This window comes from Anomalospiza imberbis, chromosome 8 (assembly GCF_031753505.1).
Source record: "Anomalospiza imberbis isolate Cuckoo-Finch-1a 21T00152 chromosome 8, ASM3175350v1, whole genome shotgun sequence".
Lineage (NCBI taxonomy): Eukaryota > Metazoa > Chordata > Aves > Passeriformes > Viduidae > Anomalospiza > Anomalospiza imberbis.
This window is the reverse complement of record NC_089688.1, coordinates 33274411-33301331: the sequence shown is the minus strand read 5'-3', so window position 1 is coordinate 33301331 and position 26921 is coordinate 33274411. Positions and strand designations below refer to the sequence as shown.

At 44.9% G+C, this 26921-nt stretch overlaps 2 protein-coding genes across 5 annotated transcripts in view; one reads left to right on the top strand and one right to left on the bottom strand.

Annotated features, from left to right (window-relative positions):
• DOCK1 (dedicator of cytokinesis 1) overlaps nt 1–26921 on the bottom strand; it is a 273275-nt gene that overhangs the window by 136498 nt on the left and 109856 nt on the right. The gene's annotated exons all lie outside the window — the stretch shown is intronic.
• The window catches only part of INSYN2A (inhibitory synaptic factor 2A), a 39205-nt gene continuing 15917 nt past the window's right edge, over nt 3634–26921 (top strand). Inside the window, exons 1-3 of one of the 3 annotated variants that reach the window (XM_068198318.1) lie at nt 3634–4191; nt 16135–17296; nt 25506–26186. In XM_068198318.1, the coding sequence (XP_068054419.1) occupies nt 16140–17296; nt 25506–25641 (1293 nt within the window). In that variant the 5' untranslated portion in view covers nt 3634–4191; nt 16135–16139 and the 3' untranslated portion in view covers nt 25642–26186. Of the gene's footprint in view, nt 4192–16134; nt 17297–19868; nt 21698–25505; nt 26187–26921 lie in introns of those variants that run through there. The other 2 variants (XM_068198319.1, XM_068198317.1) reach the window with 2 other exon arrangements.

Genomic DNA, 26921 nt, shown 5'->3' with positions numbered 1-26921 from the left:
ATTTGGGCTCCTGATGAGACAGCATTCAACTGGAACCCAAAATCCCAACTTTAGCTGGTGAGACCTGCTGTTATATTTTTCTTCCAATGATCTGTACAACGGGAAATTGAGAGAGAGAACTAAATGCTGCTCATTCTTATCCCAACGAAGCACAGAAATAACCATCAGAGCTAATGAGGTTACTCAGCATTTTTCTTCTCCGAGCAGAAAACCCACAAAGAGCAGTTCCCTCAATCAGCTGTTTAATATTTCAGCTGCACACAGGTATTATGGGTATTAGACACATATTCGTAAATCCACTTTATCTTGAAAATGTTCCTTTAAGTAAAGAGATGTGGAATTAGCACTTTATGTATAAAGAACTGACATCAGCATAGGCTCAAATGAATTTTCCAAGCTCATGGAAAAGACTTATTATGGAGCAAGACACTCCAGCAAATCTCCCAAATTTCTGGCAAACATGACTCTAAGAGATCTTTTTTCCTCTGTATCACAGCCAAACAGAAAATATCCTCCCCCAAAGCAAGGAGCACCTCCAAGGAGTGGACTGCACGAAGACCTGTTTGAAATTCCAGCCAAGTTTGGCTTCACCACAGCTGGAGCAGAGGAGCATATTTGACATCCCTCCATTTCATTCTACTGGCAGGTTGGAGGAAATAAATTAATTACCAATTTACCCCAGAAAGCTAGGCAGTTATCACCTAAAGGCATGGAAAAAAAACACCTAATTAATGGGAATGAAGGTTCAGCAATGTAGAAATACTTGGTTTTAGCAAAGACTGAATGACAGCATTGGTCCCAAGTGACTACAGAGAGAAAAGGCACAACTTTGTCCACACCTCTGCTTCAAATCAAGTGAACTTCACCCTTCTTTCATCTCCAACACAGGTGGGAAGTTCTGCCATAAGTTAGCCTGGTCCTAAGGAATGAACATCCCTGGGAACCCAGCTCAGGCATGTAGTGTTGGGACTTAAATTATGCCTCCTAATGTAATTTGCTTAATGTAGATCTGAAAATCCCACTGGTGCTGGTTTATCATCCTCCTTCCCCACACTGGTGGTCACCAACCACCTGGCAGGTAACTCAAGCTCTGGCTGCCACATGCTTTTCCCTGAGCTGCATCCAAGCTTTCCTCCACAAGAACTTAAGAGACTGTTCCAAAAAATTACATTTTAGTGTTCCACTGTCGGACCTGCATGTTCTAGAGGAACATAATCCTACAAAGCAGCTGCTCTGCAAAAAAATCCCCCCAGGCACAGCATTTCCTGGGGCAGTCCTTGAGCCAAAACCTGACTGTGGGGAGGACATGGCAGGCTGAGACCCTTCCACAGTCACCCAGATGTGTCCTCAGAAACTGATTGTAAGAAAAAAAGTCACGTAAAACCTGAAGTCTGTAACACCAGGCTGTGTGTGATGAATATTTCTAAATACACACACAGGTGCCTCCCTGAATTTATGATGCAATTAGCAGTGAGGGAGAAGGGCCCCTCACTGTACATCTCCACAGAGAATGCCACTAAAAATCCATCTCTCTGCTCTCCAACCCCTGCTTTGCTCACTGCCCCCAGAATTCCAAGACAGGACTTCCACCTGCACGTGTCACTGCAGCCCCAAGCAGTGCTCGCTCCTCCCTGACAGACACAGGGAGAAAAAGCCAATTTGGGAAGGCAGGACACTCCACGAGGGAGAAATACATTTATAACCTAAACCAGCTACAATTAATTGTCTCTTTTCTCTTTGTACCCTCTCAGGTTGAAGCCCAACCCCTCTCTCCCCTCTCAAGCATCTCTTCAACACTACATGTCATTATGCAACAGTCATGCTCAGCATTTTTAAAGGCTAAAATATTGACAAATGGGGTGATGAAGCATTTCCAATTTCCCAGTGTATTTACTTCTATGTGTTGCTACAGGAACACGTAGCATGATAATCACAAAACACTTCATTTTTCACAAACCCTGATTTTAAAAATCCCTGTATACACCAATGGTGTCAGCAGTTACACATGAATCTGGTCCACATCAGAAAGTACTTTTTAATTCCCTAAAAATCTCCAGAAGATGCTGTACAGTTTATAAGTGGGGCATACGCATAATGCTGTGCAAGACTAATCAGCCTTGAGACAACAGCTTCTAAATATCATTATGGAGAAGACAAGAATGATGTTTAACTGCTGCTTCTGTCAGACACATTCTCCTTTCAAGTCACTCAGGATATCGAGTTATAGTATTTCTTTACAGTAATCACGGGCTGGATAAACTCAGATTTTCAGCTTGTGAAAAAGCAACAGCATCTCCTACCACTGATCTGTTGGCTCTGAGGAAGTAGCCTGCGTTATTTCAGACGTGGTCACCCTACCATGTAATTTTACCCACGTCTGTATCCAGGCTGCAGCCAAAACCACATTTATTTTTGTAGAGCGAAATCCACAGAGGACCTGGAATACAGCAAGTCAGCACTGCTGGAAAGAAAAACAGAAAGAAAAAAAAAACCAACAGCGTGGTGGTTGCTGTTGCATCAATAAGAAGGTCGATATTGAAGTTCTTTGGAAAAAAACGTATCTCTGATAAAATACCATGAGAGATGCTAAGTGTGATCAAAGCTGGGCAGTGTCTACCCCAGGGCAGAGCAGCGGGTGATGTGGAGGGCACACCCCTGGCACCCTCGATTTGGGATCAGCAGCAGAGATAAGGAACAGAGGGAAGAGGGCAAGGGGAGTACCTGCACAGGTAGCAGACAGGGAGAGCAGCGGAGCTGCCCTCTGCTGACTGTCTGGTTTGCTGAACACTGCTCTGATCCGCTCCTGCACAGCCACAGCTCGATTGAACCGGCCCGGTTTCCCTGCCCACGGAGCTCGGTGTGCCGGCCGGACCCACGCGGGTCTCCTGCCCCGGGCAGGCAGCAGCGCGCTGCCCCGGCCGCTGCGGCAGCGCCGGCAATTCCGCGCTGCAATGGGCTGCTCCAGCTAATTGACTCCAAAACACACCCAGGACTCGAGCCAGTGCTTCTGCTGCACCGTGTCCGTGGACGCCTGCACTCATCCGGCGCCCAGCTCGGCTGGCCCTGCCTGCTGTGGGGTGGGGGTCGTGCCGGAACATTTTGGGCTGGTCCAGCCGCTCTCATCTGCCATTTCAAATCAGGGGTCGCTTCAGTAACCCCCAAAATCAATAACCCTCATCGACATCCATGGTGAAGGCAGTACTGTGACAGAGGAACTTCGTGGCCCACACCTGCTGGCACCTGGGCTGGAGGACTTTCCTGCTGGAAAGTATTTATTGAACAGCAAAACTCCTGGGAATCTCCAAATGAAACACAGACCAATTCTCGTGCCTCTCGTGGCGTTTTCTGTCTATCACTCAGGTAAAATACACACGACCTATTTGACTTCCAACTTTTTCTTTTTTTTTAAGTGAAAAACACCGTTGCTAAACCCTTTGTACAACGAGAGAAAAGGAGGAAAGGGGATTCAAGTTTTACGCAGATTATCACTTTTATCGATCTCCTCTGCCCAACTGCTTCGCTGTGAACTCGCGTCCATTTTACAGAAGGTTTAAAAGCAAATGGGAGCAGCTACTCCTTTAGCACCTCAAACACTTTCCCTCCCAATAAAAGGCAGCCGTGTAGCTTTAACCCAGCGCTTCGCTGAAATTCCCAGTGGAACAGCATCACCCACTCTGCGGCTGCTCCATCGCTCCCGTAGCGCGACTGGAAACCTGGGCTGCGCGGGGCCGGTGTGCACGGCTCTGTTATTAAGGAACCCCCGCGCAGGGGGACCAGAGGAATAAATAAAGCCGCTCAGCGAGCCTGCGAGCGGCAGCTCCGCGCTTCCCCGCTCCTTGCGCGCGGCCGCCCAGCACCGCTCCATCCCACCTCCCCCGCCCGCCCCCGCCGCCAGCCCGGCCCCCGGCTCCTCCTCCCCGCTCCCGCCCGGCTGGGGGACGCCCGCCGGTCCCGCTCAACAAGTTCCCCTCGGCGGGGACCCGGCCGAGGGGACCCCCCGACAGCGAGCCCCCGCCGCAGCCCATGAGGGCAGCGGGGGAGCGCGGCGGCGGCGGCGGCTGCGGCTCCTCCGGCGGCTCGGCGGCTCCGCGGCAGATGCGCCCCGGCGCCCAGGCTCTGACGCCCAGCTCGCCCCGGCGGCTGGAGGGAGATGCTCGCCCAGACCGCCGCTTCTGCGTGAGGAAGCACAAGGTAAGGCGCTGACCGCTCGCCCCGACCCCCCGAAATCCCCCGTCCGCTGGTTCTGCCGGCGGAAAACTTCGTAGGGATGAGGAGAAAGGCTGGCGCTGAGCGCCAGCGTTATGCAATAGCGTGTCTGCCTGCCTGCGAACAGCTCCTGCATCCAGTAACTTTGGTGACAGATAAGGAAAGGATATCCCGATACGCGACTTTCTTCTAGAAAAATACCAGCGTTTCTTTGCCTGCTCCCCTTCCAGCGGTGCCTGGGAGGAGAGAGGGGTAGCTGGAGGATTTTTGGAGGATGCACGAAGTGCTTTGGCTTTTCACATGGCTGATGGCGAGGAACTACCGCTGCTTATTAACTTCAGCCGTCCTAATGAAGTGTGCGTACAGCGGCGATGGAGGAACACGGGATGTGTTCATCCCTGAACTTGCGGTACGGCACTTCATTAAAAGCCCAGCCAACCCAAAAATCCTCCTCGGGGACTGAAGCTGCTGCTATTCAGTGAAGTGTGCAGGGTTCTCCCGATTTAACACGCCCGAGTCCCCCATCACCATCACCGACCGCACAGAAATCGGGGATGCCGTGGAAACGCCGTAGGAAAACGGGACAAAAGGCGGCAGGGAACCATCCCCAAAGTCACAGTCCTTGCATCCCGCAAGGCATCCCGAGCTTCCCGCTCTGCAATTCCATCGTGCCTCGCTCGCTAGTAAAAACCCTCTGCCGTGACCTCGGCGCCGGTACTTAATGCCGTGTGCACGGGGAGTTACGGCAGCGAGGGGATGCGGGACTGCAGTTCCCCGGGATCTGCCCGGGGGAGGCGGGGGGGCCGCCAGCCCCGGCAAAACAGGGCCAGCTTGCACTGCTGGGAGCGGGGAATGGATTCCCTGCTTATGTCACCGTCTCCCGAGGGCTCTGTCCCGAGGGAGCTGTGCCCCCCTCTCAGCCGCGAGTCGGAATAGGGAATGGAGCGCTTTGCTTTGACCTTGTGCGTCTAAGCAGCTTAAAATGCTGCACGGAGGAGAATTTAACTCATTAGGCTCTAAGCCCAGCAAGTCTGGGAAGACCTGTTTTTCCCAGCCTCGGAGAATCCTTTCTTTTTCCCCCAGCTGAATGCTGGCAAGTGCTAAGGAAAGGCAAACCAGTAACAGGTCACGTCTGACATAAACCGGGAATTTATTCCCTCTGTTTAAGTGCTGGATCGTGCTCGGATTTACTGGGCTGCCAGGAATGCTGCATGTATCAAGGTTAAAATCTGGCTTCTAGATGGAAAAACTCCTAGCTATAAATAAATAAATAAATAAAATCACATGATACGCAATTATGTCCTAGCCATGGACTGGGATTAATCTCATGTCAAATTCCAAGCCAACAGACCAATAGTAAAAATCGGAAATCAGGGAGAGGAACGGATCTCCTCACTCTTGGTGTGATGCCTCTTGGTGTTCCACCAGCCTGCTCGTGCCTGGCTGTCTGCACTACAATGATCTGTTCCCTCCGAGTACAAATAACAGTTCTAAGTTAAAAGCTGGTTCTTCTCCTGGCATTAAAAATTCATATTTAGATGAAAATATCTCGGGGCTCAGGTATTACTAATTTATCACCTGGAGGGTGATATTCTGCTATACAGTGGTGGCATAGGGTCCCTGATTCCAGGAGAAATCCAAAATGTATACTGCTAATCCAGAGATTCAGATTGAATTGTTCTAAAATAAAATTCCTTCCCCACAGTTTAAGGTGCTGTTGCATTGAAAGCATCCTCCCTTCACATGATGGGGAAAGCTGATACTAAATCAGCTTTTTTTAGGGCTTTTTTGTAAGGATGTCACAATGCCCCTGATGAAAAATGTTTGTTCTTTAGGACTCCATCATTATTAACGATGTGTGTTTTTAACAAGATGCTCAAGATAATTCTAATCCTGGATGGAATCAGGGCTTTTCCCTGGGACTGACTCACAAAAAACCAGCTGGGCAGGAGCACCACAAGAGAAAGTGTTCAGTTCCTTATCAAGAGGGCCAGCACTTAGCATTCAATGCACCCTTGTATTAACTGAGCTCACAAACAAGGAGCTCGGAAGATCCTCGCTGTCTTTTTCCCCAGTTAACCACTGCACTGACAGAGCATTTCTGCACGAGGGGCACGCACAGCACATTCTATATCCTAATCTAGATATAATTAACTCAGCAAAAAGAGTGGTAAGTTCAGTGCAGAGGAGCACGGGGAAGGAGAATGTGGTGAAGAAGCCCAGGAGCTGCCCAAGTGCCGAGTCACGGAGCGTGCGTCACCTCCCAGACCAGCACCGCCAGTGACCAGACACCACCAGGACACTGCCTGGGAACCCAAAAACCCAAACTCAGCCAGGGATTGTACAGAAGGCAAGGAAATACCAACACTCATGTTTGCTTCTGCAGGATTTAAAAGCCAACTTAGCCACGCCATTCCTTTGCCCTGACTGATGGGGAAACCAGTCAGGGAAACCTGTGAGCTTGCCAAAAATCCCTGCTAAAATGTAAAGATACCTCCACAGAGCTCTTGAGCTGTGATGTCTCAAGGCCATTCCTTATCCGAGCACAGGACAGGGAGAATTAGGGATGTATAGTCCCATAATTCATGCGCACTTGAAGAAATGACAGTAAATCTAGAATATCAGAGCCCATAAAAAATTCACGTGATTATCTGAACTATTAATAAAAAGCTCATATATTCTACTTTATGACAGGCACAGTTTAAAGAACTGCTGAAAATTTGTCTGAGATATTAAAAAACATGTAAGCAACAAATCTATTTTATAGCCCAGTACTCCCTTGTATTTTTACTAATCACTTGGCAAATTAAATAGGCTTTCTGAGAATGAAATCATGAGCATATTTTAAGGAAAAAAAATCGGAGTGGTAAATTCAGTGGGAACTCCACATTCAGCCTTCTGAAAACAGGTACTTGGTTAGAAAATCCTGAATAACCTCTGAACACACATAGGTACGACTCCTTGGGTATTGACACTCAATTTTAAATTGTTATTGACCACACAGAATGTGCTCAGAGCATTCTCTTATTGTAGTGGCACGTCCCCATTTGAAGGCTGTTTACTCCAATTTTACTATGTTCAGGCAGAAAAGTGATCCCTTAATACTCCTGAAACAGTTCACCCTGTTCATGCTTTTGCTCTGTGTCAGGGTGATCAGTGCCTGAAAACTGCTTCCCACGAAGACATCCAGCACAAGTCTCCCAGGCAAAGAGAACTGCGTGTAAAAATAATAATACAGTGATCAAACAGCAACATTTGGTGTCCTCTTTGTGTTTTTCTCCCCCTTTAGTGGCACAAGACACCAAGCCTGATTTTACTCCAGTTTTTCCAGCTAAATCCACTGGGTTTGATACAGAGCAGTGTAGAGGAGTAAGGGTCATTTTCAAAGTCTGAATTAAACAGTGATGCATTAAAAAGACTGAAGGCCTTCAAGTCTTGCTATGTTCAGGTGCAGATCCAAACTTCTAAATCATTACAAGAGATTTCTGTCCTGGCAGGGAAGTGTTGGAGCTCTACCGTGTCCGTCTCCCCAGAGTTCCTGATATCTGGTCTCAGACTCAGCCCATATCAAAAATAGTTGTTAAACATCTCAGAAACCCCAACATTAACTCGTGTTTTTGACATCCATGGGCAGGAGAAGCAGGTTGCTGCTGTTATTTTTGCCTGCCCATGACTGCTGGAGCAAGCCTATAAATAAAGCCCACGTAGTTACCAAATTAAACCCGTTTAAAAACAAAAGCAGAGGAAGCTCTTTCCATCTGGTCTGAGCGAGGAGGAATTGTCACAAGTGCACAAAAAAAAAAAAGAGTTACTTGTTTTGTGCTCTTGCCCACCTTCCCTGCTTGTTTTACAGCTGCCCTTCTCTCCTCTTCCATTTCCCCCACCCAGTTCTCATGTCAAGGTTGTGATCACATTGCTTGGAACAATTTTGGTGAGGTCAAAGCTTACAAAGCCCAACCATGGTGTAAATGACTTTTTAAGAGCTGGAGCAGGGGCTCTCTGATGCCCAAGACAAACCCCTTTAAACAGGTATGTGAATTCAGGACTGTATTTTAAAAGTTCTTAATACAAGTAGTTTTGGTCTGGTTAGTTACTTCCTGGGAGAAGGAAGAAGAGGGAATTCAGTAAAATCCTTAATTTTGGTGTATTTATCTATGGATAAGCACAAAATCTACAACAAGCCCGGAGTCTCCTTCCAACCATTAGTAATTGCTTGTTCATTCCCATTTTGTTATTATATTCATTATTCTCTCCTGCAAATAGAGAAGAGAAATGAATGAGGAGATACCCAGTACAGAAATTTAACTTGTGGATCAGTTGAATGCATTTCTGTGTATCAAGGCCATCGGCAAATAAAACACAGCGATATCTCTACGGAGCTGACAAAGAGACAGATAAAACATCCCACTGCTGGAGAGAGTAATTCAGCAGAAATTATGCTTGAACTGCCTGCTCACAGTGATAACGCTGATCCCTTCTGGAGACTGAGCCTAAACTGCTGAATTCCAGAGGAATTCGTGTGTTTTTGTTGAGCAAGTTGGTGAGAAGAACGTGGTACATTCCTGCATTCACAATTTGTAATAGAAGCACTCAAAGTCACAAGAAAAGTGATGCAAATTATCTGTCTGGTGGCCAGTTGTGATGCCTTCCCCAGCCAAAAAATATCCTTGAGAGGGTCTTTAATCATTACTTTAATAAACTTCCTAATCATCCCTATCACAAATAGCCCATCCTAAAATCCAGAATCACATTGTGGTTTGGAGTGGAAGGACATTAAGGATCATCTCATTCCAACCCCCTGCCATGGGCAAGGACACCAGATTTATTTTAAAATCCTATTCCATGTTGTCCCAGTTCCACAAAACCTGGGAGGGACGTACTCAGCAACTCCACACTGTATTTGCTTCCCTCTTCATTCCCCACATAGTTCTTCCCACCAAAACTGTGTGCCACCAAAACTATGTTCCCTGGAATGAGCAATTTCCATCAGCCCTCTCCCAGAGTCCTCCTGTTTGAGGAGAAGCTGAGATTTGGGGAGTTTAAGACAACTTCCCCTAACACAAGACTTGGGCTCTTCCTTCCCAGGATTTCAAAAGCATCTTGGATCCAGCTTTGAGGAAGCTTTGCAGCTTTAGGGACTGTAACTCCCCTCAGCAAACCGAAGCTTTTTGCTCTACTAAAACTCTTTTTGGGTAACTAATGGGAATTTTTGCACAATGCTCTAGCAGGAATCAGACTGATCTGTGCAATTTCCCCAACACCAGCACGCTCGGATCCACCTGTACATGGATAATTCAGAATTCCAGCAGAATCAGGACCTGCCTGAAACCAGAAACTTCAGGAATGTGCTCCTCAAGAAGGTGACAAATGACACAGCTCTTATTGACTGCCAGCAGTGGAGTGCAGAAACACATCTAGACAGATCCTGTCCCCCAATTAACATCCTGCTAATGATGGCAGGTTTTAGACCTAAATTACCCAGCTGAGTTGTTCAACAACACTTCACACCCTCCCAAGCTTGTCTGCCTGGAGCCCTGATCCAAGCAGGAAGAGCTGACAAGGCTCTGATGCCCTACAAGCACTGACCCAGGAATGTCACTGTCATCTCCCATCTGTAGGGATCACCTGCACTCCCAAGGGAATGCTCTGACCCGCAGAGCAAAATTAAGGATGCAGGATCGAAGCCTGGAGCTGGGACCTGCTTATCTGCTTTTCCTCTTCACCCAGCACTTGAAAATGTCTGATGAAGGAACAAAACGAGCTGCAGTTCCTGGAGGTGCTCACAGTCTGATCATCCCTGAGAGTGTCCAAGCTGGACAGGGCTTGGAGCAACCTGGGAGAGTGGAAGGTGTCCTTGCCCATGCCAGGGGTGGAATGGGATGATCTTTAAGGTCTTTTCCAAGCCAAACCATTCCATGATTCTGTGTTCTCAGCATTCAGCTCCCTCTGTGCAGAGCTCTGACAGTTTTACAACCCTGTTGGTCAAAGCTAAAGAGCAGCACTGCTTTTTCCCTGTCATTTGCCTGTTTTTTTTTTTTCCCTTAAACACCCACAAAACCTATTGATGTCAACTAAGAACAATTAAACTTAGTATTCAACAGTAATGCCAATAAGGAACTGCCTTAAACCCTTGTTTTTAACAGCCTGCCCTTTAAATTATTTACCAGAAAGTCCCATAAAAATGAAAAACCTTCCAGTGCCAAGTCCTGTGGCTTTTGGACTCCTGCAAGCCAGGAGAGTGCGAGCAGAACTATTAGGGATTCTCTTAGCAACTCATCCTGCTCCTCCTCCTCCCCCTGGAGCAGGGACAAAGCCTTGCCCAGATTTTCATGGCAAAATAATGCTAAAGAAACCTTCCCTGCTCTCGTCCTCAGAGCCAGAGCTGCAGAGCACAGGGAGAAAAGTCAGCATCGCTTTCTTCACGGTGACATTGTTTTTTCCAGTCCACTAAATCCCAGCAAATGTTCGAGATCAGAACACTCCAAACTCACAGGGAGCTATCTTGTGACATTGTGTTTGTCCCACTGGGAAGTTAATAGTTATTAACTCAGCCCATAAGTCTACACTGCTTTTAGTGCAAGTGCAAATCTCCTGTTAATGGTGCTATTCCTTGTAAAATTCTGTTATGGGGAAAATAACCCTTCTTTTCCAGAATTTTATCACATTGAATGGATTCCTTTTAATTTTATGTATGGAACAATATAGGAAGCAAAAAACCCTAAGTATTATTAAAATCTGTGTTCCAAAAGCCTAGTAGAAATGTCAAAATTAAAGAAAATTGCCTCTACCAAATTCATTCAGGGAAACTGGCTTGGTTTGTAAGGAAAATTTGAAGTAGTTTATCCTCCAGTAGATTCCTGTTTTATCTAAAAGTCTCCAGGCTTATTAAATCGTACATTTTTATGTTTTACAACAATTTTATTTGTTGCCACTTAATTCTGAAGCTGAAGCTCACAAGAGCATTTAAAGGCATTTATATGGTATCTCAGCCATAAGCTGTGACTTTATACATCATTCTCACAGAGCCTGCCAATGGATGGGAGGGGAGAAAAGACAAATCCAATGCCACAGGATCCTGATAATTCCAAAGGAAGACTTCCAAGGCACTTGGAAATGCAGCAGTAAGGATGACTTGGGTACTGAGCAATAAATAAGGAAGTTCAAGAGAGACAAAATTCAAGTTCAGCGCTGCAGGGTTTCAAAACGAGTTAAAAAAAAAATACTGGTTTGACATTTAGCAGCACTGCTAAGTCTGTTATTCTACATGAACGATTCTGTGATGAAATAAAGACAGGCTGGGCTACCCCAGCAGCTTTCCTAATAATCCTCACATCTGTACTTTTTATCATCTAGAAACTGAGAATATGTGCAATCCTCAGATTTATCTGGAAGTCAGAATTCTGCATTAAAACCCTCCAAAATTTCCTAACACAGGCAAAGTTTCTGCAAACAACTTTTGTAATTAGTAACTGCCTAAGATAATTCATATTTTCCAATGTTTTTATCATGGCAGTCTTCTTTACTGGGCATTACTTTTAGGATGATTTTTAAGTTTCTATAACAACACTGTCAGATAATTAACAGTTAGATTCCTTGGAAAATAATAAAAATATTCATTTAATGAATCAAAATGTATGGGATATTTAGAATTAACATTAGGTTTCTATACCGGATTTGTTTCTACAAAGTAAATCTGAGTTTCTTTCTGCTCTTTATTTTTAACAGTACAATTAGATAAATATTCCACGGATGCACTTATGACTTATAGACATCAAATAGCTTTTGAAAAGTGGTATTTAGTCCTATAATATTATATCTGAGGCAGTGGGGATTTCTCAGGAGAATGTTCAGCCTGGAAATATCCAGAAACCTAAAGATGCTGCAGATCACTTCCCATGCAAAAAGACAATTATTTGCAATTCCTTGCATTATTTTAAGCCAATCCACAAATCCTGTGTGCTCTTAATACGAGCACAGATGTTTCCAGCTGCATCTCCAAAGCCTCCACTTGCTCTGGAAACCCAAGGACTGAAATCTGTGCCTTTCATCTGCATTGGGATCCTGCAAGGTTTAAGCCCACTCTGTGTATTAACACATCCTGAGTCTGCTTCTGTGTCATAAAACTGACAGAGATAAAATGGAAATTGCAAGGTGAGCTCCAAATCTCCTCTCTCCTCATTAACCAATCAGTCTGGAAATTCCACACTGTAATTCTCCTCCCAGAGCAGTGACACTGCAGAGTTTGGGATGCAGACTGAAGGTCCTGCAAAGATTTGTGCCACCTAACTGGTGGTTTCCATAATTACCCTGAAGATTTTATACCCACTCAAAGCCTCTCTGTGCATCACTTTTTAGTTAGTATTATTATTTAATAGTTTATTCCCATATTCAGACACAGAGGGATGCTGCTTAAGGATAACCAGCCACAAGTTTATAAACAAATCAAGGCTAAAAACTGAAAAACTAAGCTTGTGATTACTTAAATATTTAGTTTAGTAAACCAGCTCTTTGTTTGGAGTAGGTACAGATACAAGAAGGTGAACTCTATTATCTGTATGTAATTGGCATTTGCAACTAAAATTCAAATTCAAAGGCTTTATTACCCCCCTGACAGCATGAGCCATAAACTGAGGAACTCCAGCTCAGTAATTTCCTCAAGTATCCAAAAGCCCTGCAGAGACAACGCTGTGGCAGTGCCTAAATAAGCCAAAATAGGAGGCAACACTTTGTCCAAACCCAAAAATGAAACCAAACAGGAAATATTTTATCAACTCTTCTTTGTGAAGTGTTTAACTCAAAACTGACTCTTTCCTCAACTGTTCTTTTATCAGCTGAGAACAGGGAGTTCCCCTCAGAGGCACAGAGATCCCAGCAAGGCTTCAAAAAAAAATCGACTTCTTTTGGTTGTTGTCATTCTTAATCACAGATATCTCTAAAATTATTACTTCCAGCTACTAGTGGGAATAAAAAAACCTCTGGATCAGCTAAATCAATCAGGCCTGTGCAGTTGGGAAAGGGAGACAAGGAATTTGGTGAAGAATCAATTCATTGGCTATTAAAGACATGCTGAAAATTAACTGCAGAACGAAGTTCCCCATTTATCTACTCTGGATGACACCGCCAGACTCCTGGTTTCAGCTGGGTTATGGACTTCATGAATTTCATGGGAAGTCATCCCCAACAAACCCAGCCATCCTGCAGCCCCCAAACATGATGGGATTCAAGTGGGAGGGAAAATAATCTGAAAATTGAGATAGGCCCTAGAGACTAATGAAATATCAAGCCAATACTTGAAAATAAATTGCATGTTAATGGATCCTGCTGTCAAATAACCAAACGTCCAAAAACTCACTTTGACAACTCCAAGGAATCCTAAGAGATAGTTTTAAAAGGTGATTTTCAGAGCTAACAGCCAATTTTTGCAGCCTTTTTGGGTAAAAACCTGGCTTTTTCAGACACAGTACTGAATATTTTACACCTTTGTGAATGCAACATTTCATTTTTGCCACAATTTCTTGGGAGCTTAGAAACTCCTACTGGCAGATTTGAAATTAATGGCTGTAATGGCTGTTTTGTTCTTGTATTTAGGGTTTCTTTGGTCATCTCATTCATTTACCCAACTGTTGTGGAACATTTGCTTCCAGGAATTCTGAAGTGCAGGGTTTTGGGGTTCAACAGCAGTTTTTACAATATATTTTTATGTGGTCCAGCTGCAAGCTAAGGTTTGTATCTTAGCCAGCACTTTTTTCACTAAAACTTCCAAAATTCCAGCCCTAGGCAGACAAAAAGATGGATGGCTCCCTACCTGCTCTGTTTGCAGAATGTCCCTCAAATGAAGGCACTCACAAACACAATTACAATTAAAATACAGCCCAGAGCAGCCAGGACAGGACAATGATCTTCCCCCACGACCAACTCCTTATTTAGGGTTTCAACTGGGACAAAAAATTCCTGACATTCAAATGTAGTTGATTTATTCCCCTCAAAATCTGTCCCTTTTTGTACCTCATGTGTTAAGGGGACAGGGATAAGTGATCTTACACCCCTACTCTGATTTTATCTTCAGGCTCCCCCTTAGAATTTCTATTTTATTCTCTCTTTTCCCCCAAAACAGAGACTTGGTATCAGATCTTAGGCTTGTATAAAATACCCAGTTGAAAACTGGGATCTGGTAATCTCAGATTCCATTATTAGAGTGGCTTTGTCCTGAATTTTCTCTTCTTTTTGCTTCTTCTACAGACTTTGCACTACATCAGAGTCACAGAAAAACTTCTTCCCCTTCTCCAGTGACTGCAGCTCCCTCACCACTCCCTGAGCATCACCAGTCAGACAGAAAAAGGCAAACTGGGGGGATTCTGGAATATTTCAGCTCCTTCTTCACAAATTACTGGGGCCAGGGAATTAAAACATGAAAAAAAATTAAGGAATTACATATTCTCATGAGATTTTTGACCCAGAAGTCCAACCTTGGACTCTGTGCCATGCACATCTGTGTGTGTCTTTAGGGAAGTGTTACTTTTACTTTTAAACCCCATAAACATTCAGTTTTCTACTGGAAATGATTTCCCCATTAAGCTTTCTTACTTTAAATATACTTTAAATATAGACTAGTCAAGGATTCATTCTCTTGTGCCCGAGTTGGCTTTCTAAAACAGATGCTATTATGGCACTTAACTCTTCAAGAGTTTCACATATTTTATTAAATAGACAAAGGAATTTTAATTAAAAACATATTTCAAGTACACCTGAAAGTCCCTTTACTTGTTTTACATTGTACTCCCGGGTCCCTCTGAGGGTTTCAACAGGAGATATATGCAGAATGTTTGGATTAAATGGGAATTTGGTAATTCAGCACGTCTCAGGGAGAAATTTGCACAACAGGAAAGTAAAAATTACAACTTCAAATGAGGTGCAAAAATGAAATCTTAATTATGCAGCTACTCCAGATCCTCTATGATCTGTACAGCCACTGGGGTTTGGGGGTTTTTTTGGGTAGATGCTGTGTTAAGCAGTTGGCATCTTCTCCTCCTTGAGGAGGAGCTTCTATTTCAATGGCAGATTAAGTAATTTCTGTGATTCATCACAGGTTTGGAGGTTTTTAGTGCTTTAGGATTTTTTGGGATAAGCAGCTGTATCATAAAGGCACATTACTGCTTCTAGGAAAGGATGAGTTGTTTTGCATTTGAAGCAAAACCTTAATTGATGCACTGCTGACTTCCTCCAAAACTTCACTAATTCATACATTTTACACACCCAGCATTACCAACCAGTTGCTAATAATTAATCAGTATTTCGTTTTAGCTATGTGGAAATATTTTTTATGAAAATCCAAATAATGACACCTCTAACAACCAACTAATTCCTTGCAAAGATCACTGAATACATTACACAGCAGAAATGTGTTTGGTAAGCAAGCACACTCTAAAAATAATGCCAGTTGGACACTTCTTGCTACTAAACATTTGCATTAAAGGAGAATTAAGGGTGGGCAGAGCTCTCAGCTTTTCTTCATATGGACAAGGACCCTTGGTTTTCAATTTCCCTGTAGTTTTTACTAACTATCAGGTAAATTCAGAGGACTGGCTTCCTGGGAGCACATATTCCTGAAGGAAATTGCTTCCTGGGAAGCCCTGGCGTGACAGCCACGGTCCTGTCCTGGGAAAATAGTTGTGGAAAAGCTTCTGGCACCAGGAAACCTCCTCTCTGAGGAGCAGGCATTCACAACAGATTGAGGTAAAACACGCTTAAGATGCAAATCTCTAGAAAATCACCAAGGGTTGTGACTCGATGGAATCGGGGGCATCGGTCGCGAGTCACATCCGTTTCAGTGGGATCACAGGAACGTGGCTTAAATATTGCAAAAACCCCAGGGGAAAAAGTAACATTTCTGCTGTAACTTGAGGCTTTTCGCACTGTTTTTGGCTGCAGGCACCATGGTGAGTAAGGAGCCCAGCAAATGCTTACTCACCGCCTCGGACAGCGACGTCGAGCCCGCGGCTTCCCTGGCGCTGGAGATGAAATACGCGCTGGATCCCAACCGGCAGATCAAGAAACGGAACAAAGCCCTCCAGGTGAGGTTCAAGGATATCTGCGAGGCCCAGAACGAGCAGAGGGACAAGCAGCTCTCCACCTCCTCCACGCAGGACCCCGACAAGAGGGAGGCCAAGGCCATCTCCTACAAGACGGCCTATCGCAAGTACATGACGGTGCCCGCCCGCAGGTCCATCCCCAACGTCACCAAGAGCACAGGAGTCCAGACTTCCCCTGATCTCAAAAAGTGCTACCAGACCTTCCCTCTGGACCGGAAAAAAGGGAATATTCTGAAAAGCGCCTCGACTGTGGACACGTTACCGAGCGAGAACAACGGGTTTCTGATCGAGGTGAAGGACAGGGAGGGCCGGGGCTCGGGCGAGGCCGCAGCGTGGGGCAGGAAGGCCGGCAGCCTGCAGACGGCCGAGTTCATCTCCCACATCTCCGAGCGCGCCGCGCACGACAACGGCGCCGAGGCCTGGAAAAGCAGCGATTTGCACAGTTCTCCCAAAGAGCCTCCTCCTCCTCCTCCACCCAACTTGGCCGAGCGCGGCGAGGAGCAGCCGGCGCGGCCGCCCGGCCGGGGCAGAGCGGCGGCGGCGCGGCTGGGGAGCGACGAGGCCGCCCAGCCCCTCCACGGGAGGCTCTTCAAGACTGAAGTGGCCACCGTTTACCTGCCGGCCTCGCAGCCCGACCTGCCCGGCCTGGGCGACTGGGGGCCGTGCCCCGAGGAGGAGGACAAGAGGACGGTGCAGCTGAACGGGGTGCAGCCCCCGGCCGGAGATGCCCGAGCGTGCGCGGCACGGGCGCAGTGCCCGGCCCCCGAATGTAGTGACCAGAGCCTGCAGGTCAACGTGGCGCCCATGGAGGAGAGCCAGCCCTGCCGGACGGCCGTGGCCGTGAGCCAGGAATGCCAACAAATCGTGCCTCACACCGAAGTTGTGGACTTGAAAGCGCAGCTTCAGATGATGGAGAACCTGATCAGCTCTAGTCAGGAGACCATCAAAGTGTTGTTGGGTGTTATACAGGAGCTAGAGAAGGGAGAAGCTCACAGGGAAGGGTGAGTAGAAGCCTTTTTAATGAGTACGAGCTGATTGAAATGTCTTTTTCACCTTGAGTTTGCTGATGCCAACGCGTCCCTGCCACCGTGCGCGTGGCGCTCCTCACACAGAGTTTTGCTGCTTTAGGAGAAACCTGCCAGCAGCATTCAGATTGCTATCTGCCTGTCCCAGGGTGCAATTAAGTAATTATTTAACGAAGGGCCCATATTACACCTTCTTGTGCCTTTTCTAAGGAGCACAGAACGAGCCGCTCTCCAAGCAGGATTAGCGAGGATGTTTTCACATCAGCAACTTGCATTAGCCATAATTCCTCACAACGCATGAAAAGCAGCAGCAAAACCTTAATTCTGTAAGAGACTTACCTTTTTAAGATTAAGGGATATTATTACAACTCCTAATGTAATTCCCTTAATGGCATAAGAATCTTGTCTGGTTTCCTTTCACCTGAATTTTTCATGGTATTTCTTTCAGAAGGAAAGGAAATTAAAACTTTGAATATCAAAGTCTTCTTCGTAACTTTCACACAGCCCTAAACACGACAAAGCCAAGCAGAGAGAAACAAAATTGCGTTTATCTCTAGCTTTCATTATTTAAATGAACCCATAAGGCATTAAAGGTACTGAAACTGTAACTCAGTACAACTTTCAGTCTTTACCTGGACAGTTCAACCCATCTTTTATCACCTTAACAAGTATTTTGCAGACTAATTTGCCTTAGTTCCCTCATCTTTATTCAGTGAACATTCCTCAAAATGTATGTGTGCTGTTTGTGTGTTTTGAAATACTTCTGCAATTAAATTACAATTTGCCAGAAGAGATCAGGACTTTAAAATTAAAAAACCAACAGCTTGTGCTACTTGAAGCAGCACCTGCTTTTGTTCGAGTCAGAACGGTACATCTTTAATTTAAATTTCTTTAGGAATGTAGAAATCATATGAATCCTTAAACTCAACATGTTTGGCATTAAAAAGTCATCTTGGTTGGATCCTGCTGTCAACACAGCCATTGTGATGTTAGTTTATTTTACAGCTGGTTATATTATTATTTATATCCTTATCAATTACCAATATCAAGGACCTTATCAAATCCTGGATATTCAGGCTGGGACGTTTCTTGGCCTCCCTGAAAGCCACACAAGTTTCAATGACCTTAAAGATCTTTTCCAACCAATTCTACAATTCAATTTATTTTTTTTAAATTATTATTCAGAAAAAGAACTCTCCTGACTTTCTTAACTTAGAGAAACTGCAGGAGCTTTGGCAAGAAGTGCCAAGCTGCTTTTCAAGTCACAAAATAGAGAAAACTATTTCATCGCCATCATCATAACTCATCACCCGCAGTGCACAAACACCCACATCACCCCCAGAGCCACCTGCTATAAATACTCTGCTTCGTCCACACAATTACATATCCAGATTTTATCCCTTCCCAAAGACAGTACAGCCACGGGTGCAGCAAACACAGATTCTTTTATTGCCCTGACAGAGCAGAGCTGTTAATGCAGCCAACGTTAGGAGTGTATCCCTGTCCTTGGCACAAAACAGATCTCGGCCAAACTATCCAGGATTGTCTTCAGATAATTCCTCTGCAGCTGTCAGCCTTACAAAGCTGTATTAGCCCTAAAATGGTGAAATTATCCAGAAATCCCAGTTTAGAATATCTTTACAGCCTCTTAGACTCGTGTACTGGAGTTTACAAGACTCCATCTGAGCAGGAAGAGCCTATTTATTAGCACTGCTTTACACTGGGAGCCACTTCCAGCTGCTCCTGCACGTGCTCCAGACACACCCCAGATCTGCTCCCTCCCTGCTGGGCATGCAGGGTGTCAGGACGGGAGGGAAGGAGAGCAAGGGAGATGCACACCTGCACATTTTCAAATCCCTGCACTCCAGACCTCTCTGATTTTGTGCCTGTTGGATGGTTTGGAAGGAGACGGCACAGCTTTGTGCTCGGGACCTTCCGCAGTGATGCCTCTCTCCAGAGCTGGGAGAACACTCCGTTCTCCTGCAAACACCAACACATCATTAACACAAAGCCTGTCTTTATCCCCAGCTCTTCCAAATTACACAAGTCCTGCAATAATAGGCTGCCCCATCCTTCTATTAGAATAATTCTTGCCAATTGCTGCATTCATCCTACACCGTCTTTGCCACAGACCCTGTGTAAACTATTATGTACCTCGTCAGTGCCAGCATGTTGAGCTTTCTGCCTGTTGTAACCAGGTTTTAGGTCAGTTTTAATCAAGAAATTAAAGCAGTTCTACTGTTTATTGCAGCATCTTCCATCTGCTAGAACAGCAAGAGACATTTTGTATTTATGGAACTCACCTGCTTTTCTGATGTACGTTAAATTCCTTAGAATAACACACTACAAGAAACGAATACAAATAACATGCTGCTGGGAGAGGAAAAACAATATGAAGGAAAAAAAAACACCAAAAGCAAAAATCAAAGCCCCAACTAAAGTTCTTAATCAGATTTTTCTGCCTTTAAGGAAATCAGTGTTCTTTAAGTGCTGTTGCAGTGCCATGGGACTGGTGCTCAGTGGATTCATTTTCACTAATATGCTGTAGGTCCTGAACTGCTATTACTGCAATTCATCACTAAATGAGTCGATGCCAGCAGAACTGTAGCAGCATCTCTGAAGGCAGCAGTCTCATCCTTTGGGTGCCTATCATCTATGTGTGCTTTTGAAAATGCCAGTGCTCCATCATCTGCAATTAGCAACAACAGCCAGCACTCAACTCTGCTTCAAGGGAAGGGGAAAGCCACTGGAGCAGGAGCAGGAACACAAACATTTTGATTCCCCCTCCCAATATCAAAGGATATTATTAAAATTCTTTGATATGTGCATCGTTATTTACTAAATCCTTGGCAAAATGGCTGTTCTACCTCTCTGTGTGGAAGCTTCTACAAAAAAAAGCAAATTACATCCCAGCAAACATTGCTGGATGCCTTAAGTCATGCATGAAGGAAGTGCAGAGCTGCAGCTTCAATTAAGAGTCCCAGCTCAGAGTTAAAAAAACATTGAATATTACATGATGCAGGGTGCAGCTTTACAACACAAACCCAGCTTCATGCTCTAGTTTTATTCTGATAAATTATCGGCCATCTCACTTTACAGACGTATTTGTCTGTGTTCAGAGGGAGAATTTAGGAAGCCAAATGAGTGGAGCATCACTAAGGCTGACAAGACTGCAAGCACAATGCAAGTTAATAATTCTAAAACCCGGCTAACAAAGATCTGTGAAATACAGAGCAGAAGATGAGCACATAATCAGAATTACTTTGCTGCTGGAGAACAGCAGTGACCTGCCCTTTAAATCCTTCCCGTGGAAGGAACAGTAATCTGTGCCCTCCTCATTATACAACAAATCAGCAATTTTAATAAACAAAGTGCTCAATTTGCCACACAAAAACAAGCCACAGTATTTTGACTCTGCCAGGCCAAATGCTACACACTAGACAAGAGTTAAATGAACCTGTTCCAGAGCTAATTTACATTCCTCTATTAGTCAGCAGTGGTTCAGGAATTTAAAGAGCTCTCAACAAACTCCTTCGAAGACGCTGTCATGGATGGAATTTAAATGTCATTGCACGTTTTTCAATGACTAAGGGAATTTTGTGCCTCACATTCTCATTTCTGAGCACAAAAGAAGCCCATATTGTGTGCCTGGATGGAGGTCTGCACCCAAGGGAAGAGGAGAGCAGGGAGCATCCTCACCCGAGTGCTGCCTGAGCAGCACTGCCAGCACTGGTCCTCAAGGTCACCCAAACTGATCCTCCTGCTCAGCAGAGATGGCAAATCCAAGTCAGGGAGCCAAAGCAATTATTGCCTGGGTTGTTTGCTCTGCTCCCAGCCCAGCTCTTCAGAGCAGACCAAGGAGACAGAGCAAATCAAGGCAGGGACAACCTCCATCCCCCCCACCTTCCAAACTGGAGTTCTTTATTTCACACTGGAGAAAAGGAAGCTTAGAAGCGTTTACAAGAGCAGAGCCTCTGAAAGCACAGCCTTTGGGAGTGATGTGCCAGCTGCAGGAATGACAGCACAGGCCTTGGTTTGGGATTTCCCCCCTCTGTGGTTTTGTTCTGCTTTTTCTCAATTACAGCCCTGGCAAAGGGAAGGTTTAACAGGATCATTTCTAAGAGAAAACCTGGACATGGAGGGAAACAACAGATAAGCTTAGCTACAAAAGACAGCTCACTACAAATAAATACATGAAAAGCAGAAAGAATACAGCAAATTGCATCTGGGATGCACAAATTGTGTCATATTCTGAATGACTCCAGGTTTTGGGACACTGTAAGAACAGCTTGGGAAGAGGACTGTGATGAGTGCCTTTATTTCCTGCTGTGACCTTTTTACATCCATCCATGCTGCCTGAAATGGTCACACTCATTTCATTATCCCTGAAACCACCTCCTCAATTCTTCCCTCTTTTCTCTCTCTGGAGCTGCTCGATTTTTTGTAAGTTTTTTTGTATTTTAGTATTTTTTATTCTTTGTATTTTTGTGTCATTTACAGACCATTCCCAAATACCTTCCTGAGGCAGAGCCAGGGAATCTCTTTGGATGCACCTTCCTTAGCCAAGAAAAAGGAGTAACTTTTGCACAAATCAGAGCTTTGTGGACCTTGTGATCCTTGGGCCAGTGATGGTTGAGTGCTGCTCACTCAACCCAAAGCAGGAGCAGTACTAAGACACCAAAAGTCCATTTACCTGCCCTCAACATAAGAAATTTGCTTTTCCAAGCTCTGAACCAGCCTTTTCCTGCTCTCCCAAGCACAGCTGGAGCAGAGCAGGCCCACACTGACACCTGGAACTACTCCATTGCATCCCAAAACCCCATGCAGGTTATTCCAATAGCTGCTGCCAGTCCGTGGGATCTCCTTGACATCTCCTATCTAAAATTCTCTTACATTAAAAAATCCCAAACCAACCAACCAATGAAAGCTGATGATATAAGACTGACCACTGAAATATCCACTATCACTGAAGGCAAAAAATCCAGCATCACCCAAGGCTTAACTTCAAATTCCAGTGTTTTAACCTTGAATTCCATTTTTTAACCTCAAATTCATTTTTTGATAACATCAAATTCCTTTTTTTAACCTCAAATTCCTTTTTTTAAACCTCAGATTCCTTTTTTTTTCTGAATTAGCTCCCTAAAACTTGTCTAGAGTTGGATCTCCAAAGGCAGGTACCAGGAGTATCTCAGAGCACAGAATTTCACAGGCCTTCGAACCAGGATGAGATTTATATTTTTGACAGGATTTTTCATTAGAGTTGGACACATTTATTCTGGGGCTGATAATCCAAGTTTCAGATCAGATTGGCAGAGTGGATGAAAAGGGCAAAGTCTCACAGTTCACAGACATCCTGGAACATTAATCTGTAATAATTCAGAGTACCTGGGTACCATAACACTGAAGATAGAGAGCTCTTCAATAACCCTGCTGTCAGAGCCACTTTCTATCAATCCTTTGTGAGGAATGCAGTGGTGGGAGGCTTTCAGCAAGGAAATGAGGGAAAAAAAAAAAAAAAAGGGAAAATGAACAGTTAACAACAGCCAGAATGTGGAAAAAACATTTTAAAAAAGGAATAATCTTTTTAGCAAAGTTACTTGGTATTAATGGTCTGTTTTCTCCCCCCACCCCCCCAAAAAAATGCCACTAGGATTGTTCTGAATCTCAGAAAATAGAACTTATTTTGCTAATATAGTCCAGCTTTTTATCTGCATATACTGTATGGGCAGAGTTAAATGGAAATGTATTTGAACTACTGAGAAAAATAATTTGATTTCTATCTGGTTGCTATTCACTGGACTTTAAAACCAAGAAAAATGTCATTCCCCACCACAGCTCCCTGCTCCAGCCCAGGATCAGCAGCTTCAAAGTGAAATTAAGGTTCTGAACTTTTCCAGCAGATTGGCTGCAGGGACACAAAGGCCAATAAAAGCAAATCCCTACAATTCAAATCTGGAAGCACTGATGGAGTCTATTAATGAAAGACTTTAAAAAAAAAAAAACTGTAAGGAAACAATGGTTTTGCTAAATATATCCATAGGAATTGCCATGGATCAGAAGCTTCCCAATGCCACCAAGCTGCCCAAATCATACACCTGCAAGGAGTTTCTCTGCTAAATCAGTCTTTGTTTTTTTTTTTTTTAAGAGGATGATTGAAGGTAAGGAATTACCAAGTTTTCACAATTAGAATAATCCTTTAATAACTGCAGTTTGGCTGTTGGCAGTATCAGAATGCAGAGACTTGAGCCTGTAAAAATGGGACCAAAATGAGCTTTACAGTGTTAAATTTCTCACTGCTGTTCCTTCACCAGGAGATGAAACAACTGATTTCTCATTGACACCTCCTTCTGAGCCCCGTGCTTGCACAAAGGTACAATTATCTCTTATCCTGACTGAGGAAAAAAAAAGGAAAAATACTTGTCTGAAGATGGGGGTGGCTTTGTTTTTAAATTGCAGAGGCTCCAGCTACCCCAGGCCCCAGATTTGGGACGGGCTTAAAAAAGCTCCCGTGTAGCACATTTAGGAGGGTGAAGGTGAAAAACTGGGAGATGATGGAGACCTGAGCTGGATTCAGGTACCTGGGGCTTGGCATGAGATGATCTTTAAGGTCCCTCCCAACCCACACATCCTGGGATCTGCGGCCTGAGGAAAACTGAAGTGAGGAGCTCCCAGGCATGGATGTGTCCATCCTCCCTGACCCCACCCCTGGGTCACTGCTGGGTCTCTGCTGGAACTGCTCCCACTCACACCTGAACAAAACTGAGGTGTTCACACTGTCCCACAGCTCTTGCAGGTTTTGCTTTGAGCTTTGCCAGAACAGAGGAATTTTGAAGATGGATGAGTAATTCCCTGCCATGGAGCTGTTTTTCCATGTTAAACAGTAGTTAGTAAAACACTTTGGTGAAACTGAGCCAATTCTGAGCTTTTTGGGATGCTCTGTTGTGGTGGCTATTGCATGCCATGGAGGGATCAGTGCTCCAGGTCAACCAGGAGGGAAAACTGCCATTCCAAGGGAGGCTGGAAATCCCTCCCAACATTCCCAACTGTGTTTGGAGCTCTTTTCCTAATAATAGGATGATGATGGGGGGTGACCTCTACCCCATTACTCACTGCATGAAGCAACCAGAAGAGGACAGACACAACCCTGTGGGGGAACACTGGGATTTTTTCCCCTCAATTCCAGTGTCAGAGAATCCCAGAATGGTTTGGGTTGGAAAGGACCTTCAAGACCATCCCAATTCCACCCCTGCCATGGGCAGGGACACCTTCCACCATCCCCTCCAAGCCCTGTCCAGCCTGGCCTCGGACACTTGCAGGGATCCAGAGGCAGCCAAAGCTTCTCTGGGCAGGGCCTCACAGGGAACAATTCCTTCCCAACATCCCATCTCCATCAACCTTTTTTCCATCTAAAGCCACAGAATCTGTGTGTGGCCCAGTAACTCCTCAGGATGAGAGGCTGGACTGCAGAGGCCAGCAGAGGTATTTTGGCATTAAGAAGGAAGTTTACCCTCTGGAATGGTTTGAACCTGGAGTCAGTTAGTTCATTTCTTTGATAAATCAAATTTGTTTACTTTATTGTCATCCACACAAGCTGCCATGAAATTCCAGGGATGGGACGTGGAACTGTGGACAAAACTCAAGCAACTGCCAGACTCCTGGTCTGTGGAGTCTCCTCACATTCCCATTATCCAAGGAAATGAGAAAACACAAAGTACTGGGACCTGCTCAGGCTGCAACAGGCAGAGTTCAGCACTCCCATGATCCTTCCTGCTGTTTTTTGGTTTTAGCTCCATGCATTTTCCCATCCTTCTTGCAAGTACAGAATCCCAGAATCATTTAGGTGGGAAAAGACCTCCAGGACCATCAAGTCCAAGCTGTGCCTGATCCTCATCTTGTCACTGGCCCAGAACCCAGAGTCCAGGCCTTCCTGGAACACCAAGCACTGGCTCCACACAAACACCAGGATCAGTGGCCAGAAATTCTCCTCCCTCTTTTAATTCTACGCTACTGCACAACGTTTGGAATTCTAAACAAGTCTGGCTGATGCAGTTATTATTTGAAGCCAGTGTAGGCTTAGAGATATAATGCACAAAGGGTACATGAGCTTGCACTGAAATCTTAATCACAGCAAAATGATGAAATAATACCACAGATTTTGATTTCTCCCATCTTCCCTCCTTTATAGAAACAATTCCTGGGAGCAGCCTCAATTCAGAAGTCCAAGCCAAGCAGAATCCCAGATGTTGTGTTTCAGTAGCAGGAACTCCTCAGCTCAGGGTGGCAGCAGCAGGAGCTGTGAGGGCACAAGGATTTCCACCTAACACATCACCCCAGCTGCTCCCAAAAGTCACACACACAAAATTAAATATAAGATTCCATGGATCTGGGTGTGTAAGAGCAGTGGGAAGTGGGAAGAGGAACACTGGAAGCTGCAGGAAAGGATGGGTGTGTGCAGCAGATCTGATGATGAGCTGCTGGCTCAGGAGGCTCTGGGCATCCAGGAAATGACCCCCAACCCAGGTAAAAACCCCAAATCCAGTCCTGACTCCTCCCTCAGGGGGAAACCACAGCAGAGAGACTTGGGATGAAGGGGGAAGGGACAGAGCTCATCTCACAACTGGAATGTGCTCCCAGATAACCTGCTGGAAGTGCCTGGCCTATGAATTCCCACCAGCAATGCAGCTGCTGTTCCACCAGAGCAAACTCCCTGAATGGTTATTAGCACCACAAGCTGACATTTTAATTATCCTCCTGATTTTTCAGATGAGACAACAAAGGCACAAATATTCAAGAGAGATGTTTGACTTTGTACACACCTAATTCCTGTAAGATTTTGTGATTTCACTTGAAATACATTTTAATTCTCTTTGTTCTGTTTTTTTTTTAATAACTCAACAGTCCTATTAAAATATATAGTTATTAAAAAAAGACAACACTCCCTGACTAACCTGAGTATAATACAAAATGTATTTACAGGGTGAAAGCACTTGAATTGCTGTTGTGGGAGTCGTGCTGTACGCCCACAGTGCAAATACCTCAAAAAGCAAATTAGTCATCTGCTTCCAACTGTCAGGACACAGCAAAAGACAAACCACTGTCTTGGAAAGAGCCTGAAAAATCTCACCACTGAGTTTCTGTACATGGCAAAGGATTTTTTTTTCAGAAGCCAGATCAGTAATGTCAACTTTGAAATAAAAAGAGAGAGAAGAGTGTTCAGTGTGGGAGTGTCAGGTTGGATGGGGTATGGAGCAACCTGGGATTGTGGAAGCTGTCCCTGTCCAGGGCAGGGGCTGGAATGGGATGAGCTTTGTTGAGAGGAAAACTGTTTTCATTAAGGTTTAGTTAATCCTTAGTTAGAAAACCACCCAGCAGCACAAAGCTGGGATCACTTAGACCTGTGTTATCACTGAGTGGGAAAACAAAAGAAAGGGAAACAGGAAAAACAGACAACAAAACCATGGGAAATAGAAAAATAGGTAGGAGGGAAATCAACAACAACCCAAGCACACCAGACCCTGAAACACACGGAGCAAACCCATGTTTGCATCCAGAAGAGCCTCAAGGTAATGCCTGGAAGCACAGCATCCATCCTGATTTTTAT